General features: G+C 56.0%; 1 protein-coding gene across 1 annotated transcript; it reads right to left on the bottom strand.

The window, feature by feature from the left end:
- Nucleotides 1–3,314: 3,314 nt before the first annotated feature.
- On the bottom strand, nt 3,315–11,596 carry MYORG (myogenesis regulating glycosidase (putative)). Its single transcript, XM_055145203.1, has 2 exons — nt 11,471–11,596; nt 3,315–7,175 (listed from the first exon to the last, which is right to left on the bottom strand). Exon 2 carries the CDS (start codon nt 7,101–7,103, stop codon nt 4,965–4,967), a length of 2,139 nt encoding a protein of 712 aa, XP_055001178.1. The 5' UTR covers nt 7,104–7,175; nt 11,471–11,596; the 3' UTR covers nt 3,315–4,964.
- Between the last annotated feature and the right edge of the window lie 126 nt (nt 11,597–11,722).

Below are 11,722 nucleotides of genomic sequence, written 5' to 3'. Positions count from 1 at the left end.
CAAGGGGGGGGAGGTATCATGAGGGGGCTGAGAGATAGTACAGGGGCTAAGGCGCTTGTTTCTGATGCTGCTGACCCAGTTTAGTTTCTGGGACCATAAAAAAAAACCCTGAGCAACACCAGGGGTTACTCCTGAGCATGGAGCCAGGAGTAGCTCGGTGACAAAATCAGCAGAAGACTTACTTTGGAGCCAGAGTCAGAAACACTCCATCTCAGTTTGGGGAACGTGGACAAACACTCTTAGAAAACTCACATCATGGGCTTAGAAGGACGGATGGGCTTTAGGGCTTAGGGCTCAGGTTTAGATGATGCGTATGCTGCTCAAAAACAAACGATTGCAGGCAGAGAGATAGGAGGGTAAGGCATGTTGGGGAAAAGCACTGTCTGGAATCTAAGGCAGCTAAAGGAGCCTGGAAAACCACGGAGATGCAGAATTCGCAAAATTCCAGGCTCAGAGCAGAGCTGGGACCCTTGGGAGGAGAGGCACCAGTGAGTGCCCCACTTTGTGGTGGAACAAAGGCCACACTAAGAGTATCAAAAGACCATCAATGGTTTCCAAGCTCACACCCCCTTGGCAACCACCCTAGCAACGGACTTCAGGGGGGAAGTTTGGGAAATTGTATATAAACTAACTTGGCAGAGGAAATTTGCTCTCATTTCCCCCTAAGCTATGTACTTTCTTTTTTTAAAAAAAATTTTTTTTTTTTGTCCATATCCATAGTGCTCAGGGGTTACTCCTGGCTCTGTACCCAGGAATTACTCCTGGTATTGCTCAGGGGGACCATATGGGTGGCAGGGATCATACCTGGGTCGTCACATGCAAGGCAAAACTCCTACCTACTACTGTACTCCCCTCTCTGGCCCCAAGATCTTTTCTAATTTTACGGTACATTTCCCCATTCTGGGGAAATGGCCCACACATCCCTGTTTGGGCTGTGAACTTTGCTTTTTTCTACTTTGGAGAAAGCTGTGTTCTCTCTAGTTTTCCCTCCCATTATTTTCTGAATAAACTTATTTCTCTGCACTATTCATCAAGTCCTGAAATTCTTTTCTGTGAGGGAAGGCAATGGACCTGGGTAAGATTTAGGACTGACTTTCCTGCAAAGAGCAAGTGATTGCTCCAGGCTCCTGGCTTCCATGACTCCCTGAGAAATCGCATGACAGTGATCATTTCCCAAGCTAAGCCAGGAGGAATAAGTGGGACCCAGGTTTGGTTTGGCTACTGCACCCTGAGACTGTCGAGATGGTGATGTCTGAACCATGCAGGGGATCACAAGTGACTCTCATCAGTACTAGATCTCCCTGGACACTTTCCACGTTACCGAGGTGAGTAGAGAGGGAAGCAGTAGACATTCTTTGGGAAGCTGCTGCCTCTCCCCTCCCCGCTGCACATAAGCCACCCAGGGAACCGGACTCCTGCTGGTGGGAGTCACATCCCCCACTGGCAATAAAACCAAGGCCATCTCCCAGAGCACACAGGTTTATAGAATGGGGGCATTCGGCCCTGCCCCGACTTCTTGTAGTGGGCACTCCGTCCCCACAACTTCTGGAGGAAGGCGCTCCCCATTCCTGCATATAAGCACCTGCAGCAGTTGAGTGGTACCGGGGACTCTAGTGAGAAATTCTGGTCCTGACAAGGCTACTGGAATCTCCGCACAAGAGGAAGTGCAGAGAGAAATGTGGAATGTTGGGAAGTGTTGGCAGGCAGGGGTGGGGGGCTGGACCAGGCTGATATCTTAGTTCTGGGGCAGAAAGAACTTCCCACCCAGTTCTCTCCCTCCCCAAGACCCAGCTCTTTCTCATGACTCCAGCCCGCCCAGCCCCACGCCCACTCCCAACTGCTCACACCTCTCCTTTTCTAGCATCGTATACAGGGGATACACTCTTTGGATGGGAATCCAGCCCCCTGGGTGTCGGCTTCGGAAAGGCATTTTGGCTGCTGTCCAGGTAGAGAACTCTATGGAAAGGTGAATGTTTGTCGGGCAATTTGGGGCCTCCGGATTCAGCCCATGAACCTCTCTCGTGGTTACTAATTTTCTTGGTGACCTCAGGCCTCGGCCATCCTCCTTTCCGCTTGTTTGCTGCTTTGCGCTTTTGTGATTAATGAGGTCAATCACAGAGCCAGACAAGGCGCCGGATCACAAGCCAAGAGCCAGTTCCCTGGAACTTGGCCAAAGGCGATCTTCCCTTCTGGCCTGCCTGAGCAGCACTGAAGGTCAGCAGCAGGTGTGTGCCTCTCTAGGGCCACATCAGACCCTGCTGCTCCCCTCAGGGGCCCTCCTGAAGGGGCTGCCACTGAGGCCAGACAGCTTAGGCCTGAGAGGCAAGCTTTTCCTTTCCATGCCCGAAACACACGCAGCTTGGGCCAGTGCTGCCAGCATAACTTTGTGCGACTATGGAAATGTTCTATGATCTCCAGTGCCTGGCGCGTCAGCCACCTGTCATACATCTCACTGAAATACTTAAAATGGGCCAGTGTACCTGCAAAAGTGGACTTTACACTTTGTGGATCTCGGGGAAAGGACTAACCCCCCTACCCTGTTTCCCTGACCCTCATTTCCCATTTTTGTTTGTTTGGGGCACATCCAGTGGTACTCAGGGCTTACTCCTGTCTCAGCACTCAGGGATCACTCCTGGCAGTGCTCAGGGAACCTTACAGGGTGCAAGGGATCCAACCTGGGTCAGCTGGTACAAGAGAAGTACCTTATCAGCTGTACTATTAGTCCAGCCTCTGTGTGTATGCACGTGTGTATGTTTGGGTCATACTGGCAGGACTCAAGGCCTGTTTCTGGCTCTGTGCTCAGGGATCACCCTCAGTAGGACTCAGAGGACCACACTGGGCCAGAATCAGCTGCATGCAAGGCAAGCACATTAGATTACTCCTGTACTATCTTACTGGCCTTGGAATCCTTTTTTTTTTTCCGGCTTTTTGGGGTCACACCCAGCGACGCACAGGGGTTACTCCTGGCTCATGCACTCAGGAATTACTCCTGGCGGTGCTCAGGGGACCATATGGGATGCTGGGAATCAACCCAGGTCAGCCGTGTGCAAGGCTGACGCCCCACCTGCTGTGCTATTGCTCCAGTCCTGGAATCCATTTTTTTTTTAATGTTTTAATTTTAGGTATTTTCAGAGGCCACATGGCTGCCGTGTTCAGGAGCTACTTCCAATCCAGTGCTTGGGAGTTGCTCCTGGTATTGCTCAGGGGACCATGTAATGTCAGGGATCAAACCTTGGTTTCTTACTATGCCGGGCACGTGCTCAGTCCTTTGAGCTATCTCTCTGGTTCACGTTTCTTTTCCCTCCCCTAAGTAAACAAAACCCAACATTTTAATAGCTACCTTTTATTGAGCACCTACATGTGCCAGGCACTTCACATTTGTGCTTATAATTTCCACTACAACCTAGGAGGTAGGCATTATCATCATTTTACAGGAAGAAATGTAGGCTCTGCAAGGTTCAGCAACTTGCTCAAGGTCACACAGCTCATGCACGAGTGGTAGAATCACCACTCAACATGGCCAACTGTGAATGCCCCCAAACGTTCAACCAGCCATTCTTCACACTGAAAAAGTAGAGGTGGTGGAGGATGGGCAAAGGCATGCATCGTCTCTGTTAAAGGGCCGTTTCTTGCTGTCCAAGCAGAGCCCTGCCGTGTTTTCCACCTCCCCCCACTCTGGTGAGCCACTCCTTTCCCCAGGCTCAGCTGCAGAGTCAGGAAAAACTCTGCGGACAAGACTGCTCTTCTGAGAAAAGGAGAATGGCTGACAGGAGGACTGTGTGTGTGTGTGTGTGTGTGTGTGTGTGTGTGTGTGTGTGTGTGTGTCTCTGTGTCTCTGTGTGTGTCTGTGTGTAGATGTCCATGTGCCCATGTTCACAGGTACGTGTGAACAGGAACACTCCATTGCTCCCTTTTAGACCACATCTTCCATAGGTGCAGGGATGTGGGCATCTGAGGAATCTTGAAAGGGTGTTTATTTCTTATAGGATTGAGGGCCGTCACCTGGGAGGGGGCCAGCTCAACCATCAGAATCTCAGCAACAAAAAATCTGAAACCTCTTTAGATTCAATTCAATTCATACCAATTTCTCTCATGCTCTCTCTCTCTCTCTCTCTCTCTCTCCCTCCCTCTCTCTCTCTCTCTCTCACACACACACACACACATACATACACACACAGGTTCTTAAGCTAAGGCACCAAGTCTGGCCTTCATGACCTTGAAAGTCCTTGCCCATGGGGCTGAGGCCCCGGCCCAGGGTCGAGTCCTTGACAGCCAGGTCAGTGCAGCGTGAGGAGTCTTTTCACAAATGAGGGGTGATGTGGATGGCTCCATGCTGAGCCCAGTCCTTTCTCCAAGAAGCCTCCTGGTAGGTTGGCCAAACACCTCCATCCCTTTTTGCCAGCCAGGTTAGTGTGTTCAAGTCAGTGCTGGGAACTCAGGGCTTGGCTTCCCCCCCAAGATCAAAAGCTGTGTTATTTCTGAGTGTGGCAGAGGGTTACTTGGAGGTGTCCACAAAGGATTAATCCCTCCTTTCAAAAGGACAAAAAAAAAAAAATGGCAATTTCGTCGGGGAATAGAGGGTGAGATTTCTCTCTGCTTTTAAAACCTGGCCACCTGTCATGAGAAGAGAGGGGACCTTTTCCACGTCCAGCTCAGAGCCCCCTCCTCCACTCCAGGGAAGAAGTTTCTGCAAGTGTGGACGGAAGTGGACGGAACAGCGGGTTTAGGATGATGTGCTGGAGTGGATGGCTGCTGCCGCGTCCCCTCTCCTAGCTTGAAGGACCCGACTCCCGTAAACGTCGGGTAAGACCCACCTTGTGGGTGGTGCGGAGGCTGGGGGACTTCCTGGGGCTAGGCGGGGTGGTTGTGATGGGGGCGGTAAAAGACCTGCCTGGAGATGCGGGTTAGCGCTGTAGGACTCCGGGGTGCTAACGGTGGGGGCGCGGCTGGCAGGGCGGGCAGGATCAGGAGACCCAGATGAAGTAAGCGACCTCATCCAAGTCGACAGGGTAGTCGGTGAGCAGCACGGGCGTCTGGTCGAAGAGCTCGCCCTTGTAGCTGCGCCACTTGCCCGCGGGCAGGTACACGTCGCGCTCCTGCTTGCCCGGCTCCAGCACGGGCGCCACGAGCAGCGTGTCCCCAATGAGGAACTGCGAGTCGATGCGGTGCGCCGTCTCGTCTCCAGGCGCGATCCACCAGAGCGGGCGCACGATGGGGTCTCCCGTGTGCGTCACCTCCCCGGCCAGCTCCAGCAAGAGTGGCGCCACCAGCGTGGCGCGGAGCGCGGCGAACTTGTGCGCGATGGCCACCACTTCGGCGTCGTACTGCCAGGGCGGGACGGAGAACTGCAGCGCGGGCATGAAGGCGGCTACCTCGAGCCAGCGCACGTAGAGCTCGCGCTCGGGCACCGTGCCGCCGCCCTCGGTGCGCTCGGGCACGGCGTTGCCCCCCACCATGTCGGGCAGGATGAACGGGTAGCCCAGCATGCTGACGGTGAGCACAGCGGGGATGAGCGAGCGCAGGCCCAGGTCGTGGCCCCACACCGAGTCGCGGTCCACGAGGCGGAAGAAGCACGAGATGTTCTGGGACTGGTAGCCCACGCGCACCTCGGCCATGGCGAAGAAGGGCAGCGCCATCTCCGTGTAGCGCCGGCTCCACACGCTGGGGTCGGACAGCGGCCGGTGCGTGCTGAAGTCCCGCGGCAGGTAGCTCACCTCGCCCGCGTCGAACTTGAAGGAGGCCACGCCGTAGCGCGCGCGCAGCCCCCGCAGCTGCTCCTCGAACCAGTCGCGCGCCTCCTGGCGCGTGAAGTCCAGCACGGCGCCGATGCCGTTCCACCAGCGCACCAGCGCGGGCAGCCGGCCCGTGGGCTCGCGCACGAACAGCTCGCGCTCCACGCCCTCCCCGAAGCGCGACGAGTTGTAGTTGACGAACGGGTGCACCCAGAGCGTCACGCTGAAGCCGGCGTCGCGCAGGCGGCCGAACATGTCACTGGCGTTGGGGAACTTGGCCCGGTCGAAGTCGAAGTCGCCGTAGGCCGGCGTGTACATGTCGTCGATCTCCAGGTGGCTGCTGTTGAAGCGGTGCTGCCGGATCTGCTGCGCGAAATGCAGCACCTTGCTCTGGTCCACGGCGCGCCCGTACAGCACCCACGTGGACCAGATGGGGTCCCGGAAGGTCTCCGGGGCCGGCACCCTGGACGGCTTGTTGAAATAGCGCCGGACCATGTACTTATGGATGGAGGTGACGTCGGAGCCCACGCACACGCGGTAGCTGAGCTCGGGCGCCGCCGTGCTGCCGGGTGGCGGTTTGTAGGGCGTGTCGTGGTAGCGCGCTTGCAGGAGTAGAGACCGCTCCGTGACATTCCAGCCCAGGTGGAAGGGCACTGAGTCGTTGACCTTGATCGCGGCCGCGCGCGACGAGAGCCAATAGCGTTCCAGGATGCCTCCGAAGGCAGAGTCGGAGGAGTAGACGTCGCTGGTGACAAAAGGCTGGGGTTCTTGGTGGCCCTCCAAACGGATGGGCCAGTGCTGCGTCCTCATCTCGGCGCCTCCGTACCAGTGCGCGGTGGCGTCGCCCAGGAACATGGCATGCTCCACCGCGCGCCCCGGCGCTGCCGTCTCCTCCCAGCGCACGCGGTAGCACATGACCGTGTCCTTGGGGCGCACAGTCTGGATGAAGAAGTGCAGCGGGCGGCCGTCTGCCGTGCGGGAGCAGCCGAGCAGTGACCCATTCCGGCTGCAAGAGTCCAGGTCCAGCGCGCCTGAGCGGAAGGCCAGGCGGAAAACCTGTTCGCCCTTCTGATTGCGGATGGAGAAGCCTGCGGCGTTGAGGTCCAGCAACTCAGCGCGCAGACGCTCGGCCTTGCGTAAGGAGACGCTGTAGTAGCACCAGGCCACCACCGCGGTCAGCACCAGCAGCAGCCCCAGCGCGCCGGAGAGCAGCAGCGGCCTCAGCTCTTTGGACGCCTTGGGCTTGGTGGGCGAAAAGTTATCAGGCAGGAAGGTGTACATGATTCCCGCGGCGGCGGCCTCCTGGCCCTTCGGGCTCCCAAGGGTCCGGCGCGGGTAGGCCTGGCTCTGCTCGGGAGGGTTCTGAGACATCAGCTCTCCATTCAGGCTGGAGGGTGCGAGAGGTCACCAGGTGAAACCCATCTGAGCCTGGCTTGGCCGAGTCTGGAAGGGGGAAAGAGAGACGACTGAGCTTTCTCGTTCCAGTAAAGCGAGGTTTGGGATGTAAGGCTGGGAACATACGGTTTGACTTAAGCACTCTTCTTTTGGGGGCGGGGGGAGTGGAGGGTGGGAGAGGGCAGGGATTTGTGCCATGCTTAGTGGACAAAACTGGGATTGGCTACATAGTAAGGCTAACATCTTACCCCCTGTACTGTCTCTGGCCCCAAAGCTTTTCACCCCTGCAGTTCTGGGGACTGAACCCAGACCTCAGGCATGCGAGGTGTTCACTTTACTACTGAGACTCACCCCAGCCCTCTCTGTGTGACATAATCACCCTTTCTCCTGGGCCCTATACTACTGGCTGCCTTAGAGTTCTGAGGGATGGGCAGATGCTGTGCCAGCCGTTTTGCTGGTGGAAAAACAAACCCAGACAGGATAAGGGAGCTGTCCAGGATCATAGAGTTTTTGCTGTTATTGTTGTTTTTGGGCCACCCTGGGAGATGCTCAGAGTTTACTTCTAGCTCTGTGCTCAGGGATCACTCCTGGTAGGGGCGGGGGCAAGCACCTGTCCAGCTGTACTATTTCTCCAGCACAATTCAGTTTAATTTTGCTTTTGTTTGTTTGTTTGTTTTGGGGCCACACTCAGCGGTGTCCAGGGGCCAAACCTTATTTTGTGCTCAGCGTCCATGCCTGTCAGTGCTCAGGGCACCATAAGTACTGCCAGGAGTCAAACCAGGGTTGTGGTTGTAGCCATTGCTAGACAAGTGCCCTAATCTTTGTTCTCTCTGGCCCCCCAGAATCACACGTTACCTTAGACTTCCCAGATCACACATGGGGATGAGTCAGAGAGAAGGGGAAGGCTCAGGAGAGAGGTGGTCATGGTGTTGGGGGGAGAGGGGACAGTCAGCCTTGAGACGGTCAACAGGGCACAAGCTGGCTCCCTTGCCCTTGGAGGGGGAAGAAGAGAAGAAGGTGAAACAGCTCAAGCATGGAATTTAATCTTGAGTCAGAAACCAGATTAAATCTGGAGATTAAATACCCAAAACCAGACTAAATTCTAGGGATGAAATTTTCTTTTGTTTTTGGGCCACACCCAGCATAGCTTGGGGGCTATTTCAAGCATCAGGGGGTTGCTCCCAGCAGTGCTTGGGAGACCTTGTGGTGCCAGGGATGGAACCAGGGTCGTCTGCATGCGGGGCATATACCTTAACCTTTGTACTGTCTCTCAGGCCCCTAGGGACTAATCTAGATGGAGGGAGGGGAGTTTTGGAGCCTGGAGGGGGAACCCTGGTAGCTTCTCAGGTCCCGTCCCCCTTGGCCTCAGATTTCCCTCTGATCTTAGCCATTGACCAGCATGTCCACTTCTCTGTCCACCTTTCTGCTCTCCTCCCAGTGCCACATCTGCAGGCCCATCTACCCGCCTTGGCTTTGTCTCTACCACTTACCTACTGTCCCACTGCCCTTGACGGAGTTTGAGCCCCGTTTCTTCTTCCCCCTGTTGTTATAACGCTTCCCTAGTTGGCCTCTGCTTTCCCGGCAGTGCTGTCTGCTCAGAGCAACCAGACAACCACCCTGCACCACCAGACCGCATCTCTCCCTCGATTAGAAGACAGCTTGGGACACCCCCTCCCCGACGAGTTCAGAAGTAGCAGCTTTCTACCTGAGGCTCAAAGTATGATGCTATGGTGTCATCTACCATAATTCCATCTCCAGACAGCAAATCCTGCCACTGCCAGCTTTATCCCTGCCCTAACCAAAATCCTTTAAGGCTACTTGCTTCTCAGAGATTTCATCCACCAACCCTGGTCCGCTGTTGCTCCTCCACCTACCCGCCCTGCCAGGATCAGTGTCTTCCCACCCCCTCTGACACAGTGCTCGTGAAACATCCAGACGTGACTGTGGGCAGCCGCAGCTTTGGCGGGGGGGAAGAGCGAGCACGTCTGAATGTGCTGCTTCAGGTCACTGACCCTTCCTGACCCAGCCTTCAGGACAGAGTCCAGAGGAGAAACAGCACCCTCCACATGGACACACACACAGACATACACACTGCCAGACAGCAGACAGACAGACAGCTGCCACCTGCTTCAGCTGGGGGGGCGAGGAGGAGGTTGGCAAATAGTAATTAGCCTCCTCCCAGTGCCAGCCCAGCACCCCACCCCACTATACATCTCCAGGGACTTGCAAGGAGAAGACAGAGCTGCTGAGGGTCCTCACCTCCCCCCACCTCTCCCATGAACACTATTAAGAATGCTGGGTGTAGATGAGATTCCACAACCCCACCGCACCCCCAGCCCCTGTGCCAGGAACTGAAGGCAGAACCTCATGCTTATGCTGCCTGTGCTCTACCAGGGACCCACATCCCTGGCCCCTGCAGATTAGAATTTTGACCCCAGGGGCTGGAGCAATAGCACAGCGGGTAGGGTGTTTGCCTTGCACGCGGCCGACCCGGGTTCGATTCCCAGCATCCCATATGGTCCCCTGAGCACCGCCGGGGGTGGTTCCTGAGTGCAGAGCCAGGAGTAATCCCTGTGCATCGCCAGGTGTGACCCAAAAAGGAAAAAAAAAAATTGACCCCAGATGTCAATACACACAGCCGCCTTGGGGTGGCGCTATTTCAGGGGAGCTTATTTCTGAGCTCCAAACCCACAGCTCTGTCAGCAGGTTAGCTCTAGGAGGTCCACAACAGCCTCCTATCTGCTTTTCTCTTAGCCCAGCACAACTTAATTTTCAGAACACCCCCATTCCAGAGACTCCCCAGCTCCTCTAGGCAAGGGCTAGAAAAACCATCTCAGAGATGCAGGCACTAGCCTCCAATAGATGTCCTCAAGGATCGGTTTTGCTCATCCAAGGCTAATTCTGTTGTACATTTATAAGTGCTCACTCAAGACAGCAAGCCCAGTTCTGGCAACTAAGGTAATGAGAGGAAAAGTTTCTTGTCTGAGTCAGTCAGTCAAGCTTATTCTCAGGACCTCATATTCAGTCAGCCACCAAAGAGACTCAAAACCTTTCCTAAGAATTTCCTAACAATTTCTTGAGAATCTTACCTTTCTAGGATTCTGAGGTTCTTTTGCGAACAAAACCCCACAAAACCTGAGCACCAACCACACCCTGCTGACCACTGCACCCCACCAAGTCCCTCTGATGGTCTCCCAAATGCCACCACAGCAGTCGCCGTCAAAATTAATGCCAGACAGGAGGAAAAAAAACCCTATGCCTATTTTATAGATGTGGAAACAGTGGCCCACGGAGAAGGAATTTATTTGAAGTCACTCTGATAGTAAAGTTGCCTCAGTCCCCCCAGACCCCCCCCCCCCAATTTAACCAGACCTAGCAGAAGTTTCAAGAGATTGTGCTGCAGCCCAGGAAAGTGAGACAAGTTTCCATCAAGCAGACTTGGGCAGTGAGGCCTGTCTTCCACCAGGCTGGCACTCCTGCTTGCTCCAGGGAAACTTCTTTAGGATAGAAAAATGATTTAAAAATTATTTTTATAATTACTTTTATTTTATTTTATTGGGGTAATTGGACCACACTCTGTAGCTCAGAGGCTACTCTTGGCTCTGTGGTCAGGGGTCACTCCCCGTGGTGCTTGGGGGAACCAAGCAAGCCACCCAGTGCCAGTGCCCCAGTAGCACTGACTTCCTCTCTCTCTCTCTCTCTCTCTCTCTCTCTCTCTCTCTCTCTCTCTCTCTCTGATGATTTCAATGACAACGGGAGGGGGCGTTGTGCAAATAAAACTGAGCTTGTGAACCTTGCAAAGTCCTGACCCCCACCCCCACCCCCCAGGAAGCCGCTGCGTCCGCCTTCTGGCGAACCACAGGCTCGCGGCTGCAGGTAGGGTAGCCCCGGCGAAGCCGCTCCCCACTTCACACTCAGCCTCAGCCTTGGCTGCCAGCCTTGAGCCGCTCCGAGGGCCCAGGCCCAAGTGGGAGCCGGCCATGCCACACTCAATGGTTTGCCCAGCGCAAATCCCAGGAGCTGGCAATGTTAAAGGTAACTCGATCCGGGCCATCTCCCTGCTCGGCCGGCGCGACGGGATGGGGGGCACACCGGGTGGGGGTGGGGGAAACGAATGACCTCCTGCTGCAGCCCAGCACCCCGCCCCGCCCCGACAACGTCCCGAAGGGACAGGCTGAGGTCAAAGGGGGCCGCTCACCCTCTGGGAACCGAGGCTCCAGGAGGGACCTGGGTGGTGTCCAGGCTGCTTCGCCCTGGACGAAAAGTTCACCTACTGGGCTCCCTGCTTCCCGCCCTCCGCCCCGCGCCCTCTGCAAAGGTCCCCCCGCGCTGGGCTCACTCACGGCAAGGGGTCACTCAAGTGCGGGGTGAAGGGAGCTTCCCGCGGATCCCCTCCACGCTGGCGGGAGCCGAAGAGCCACCGCGGTGCGGGGCGCTGCCGGGCTGGGGACAGCCAGGGCCCTCCCCCGCCCCGCCCTCTGCCTGCTCGGCCCCGCCCTGCCGCTCCGAGGCAGCCCCGCCCCGCCCTGGCTCCTCCCACATTGTCACGCGGGGTGAAGACCCCGCCCCCTAGCCCCCACCTTCCGGCGGCCACT

Source organism: Sorex araneus, chromosome 1 (genome assembly GCF_027595985.1).
Source record: "Sorex araneus isolate mSorAra2 chromosome 1, mSorAra2.pri, whole genome shotgun sequence".
Classification (NCBI taxonomy): Eukaryota; Metazoa; Chordata; class Mammalia; order Eulipotyphla; family Soricidae; genus Sorex; species Sorex araneus.
This window is presented reverse-complemented; position numbering and strand designations above follow the sequence as displayed.

Coding starts and splice junctions, on each gene's coding strand:
- MYORG (XM_055145203.1), bottom strand. CDS start 7,103: ATGTCTCAGAACCCTCCCGAGCAGAGCCAGGCCTACCCGCGCCGGACC.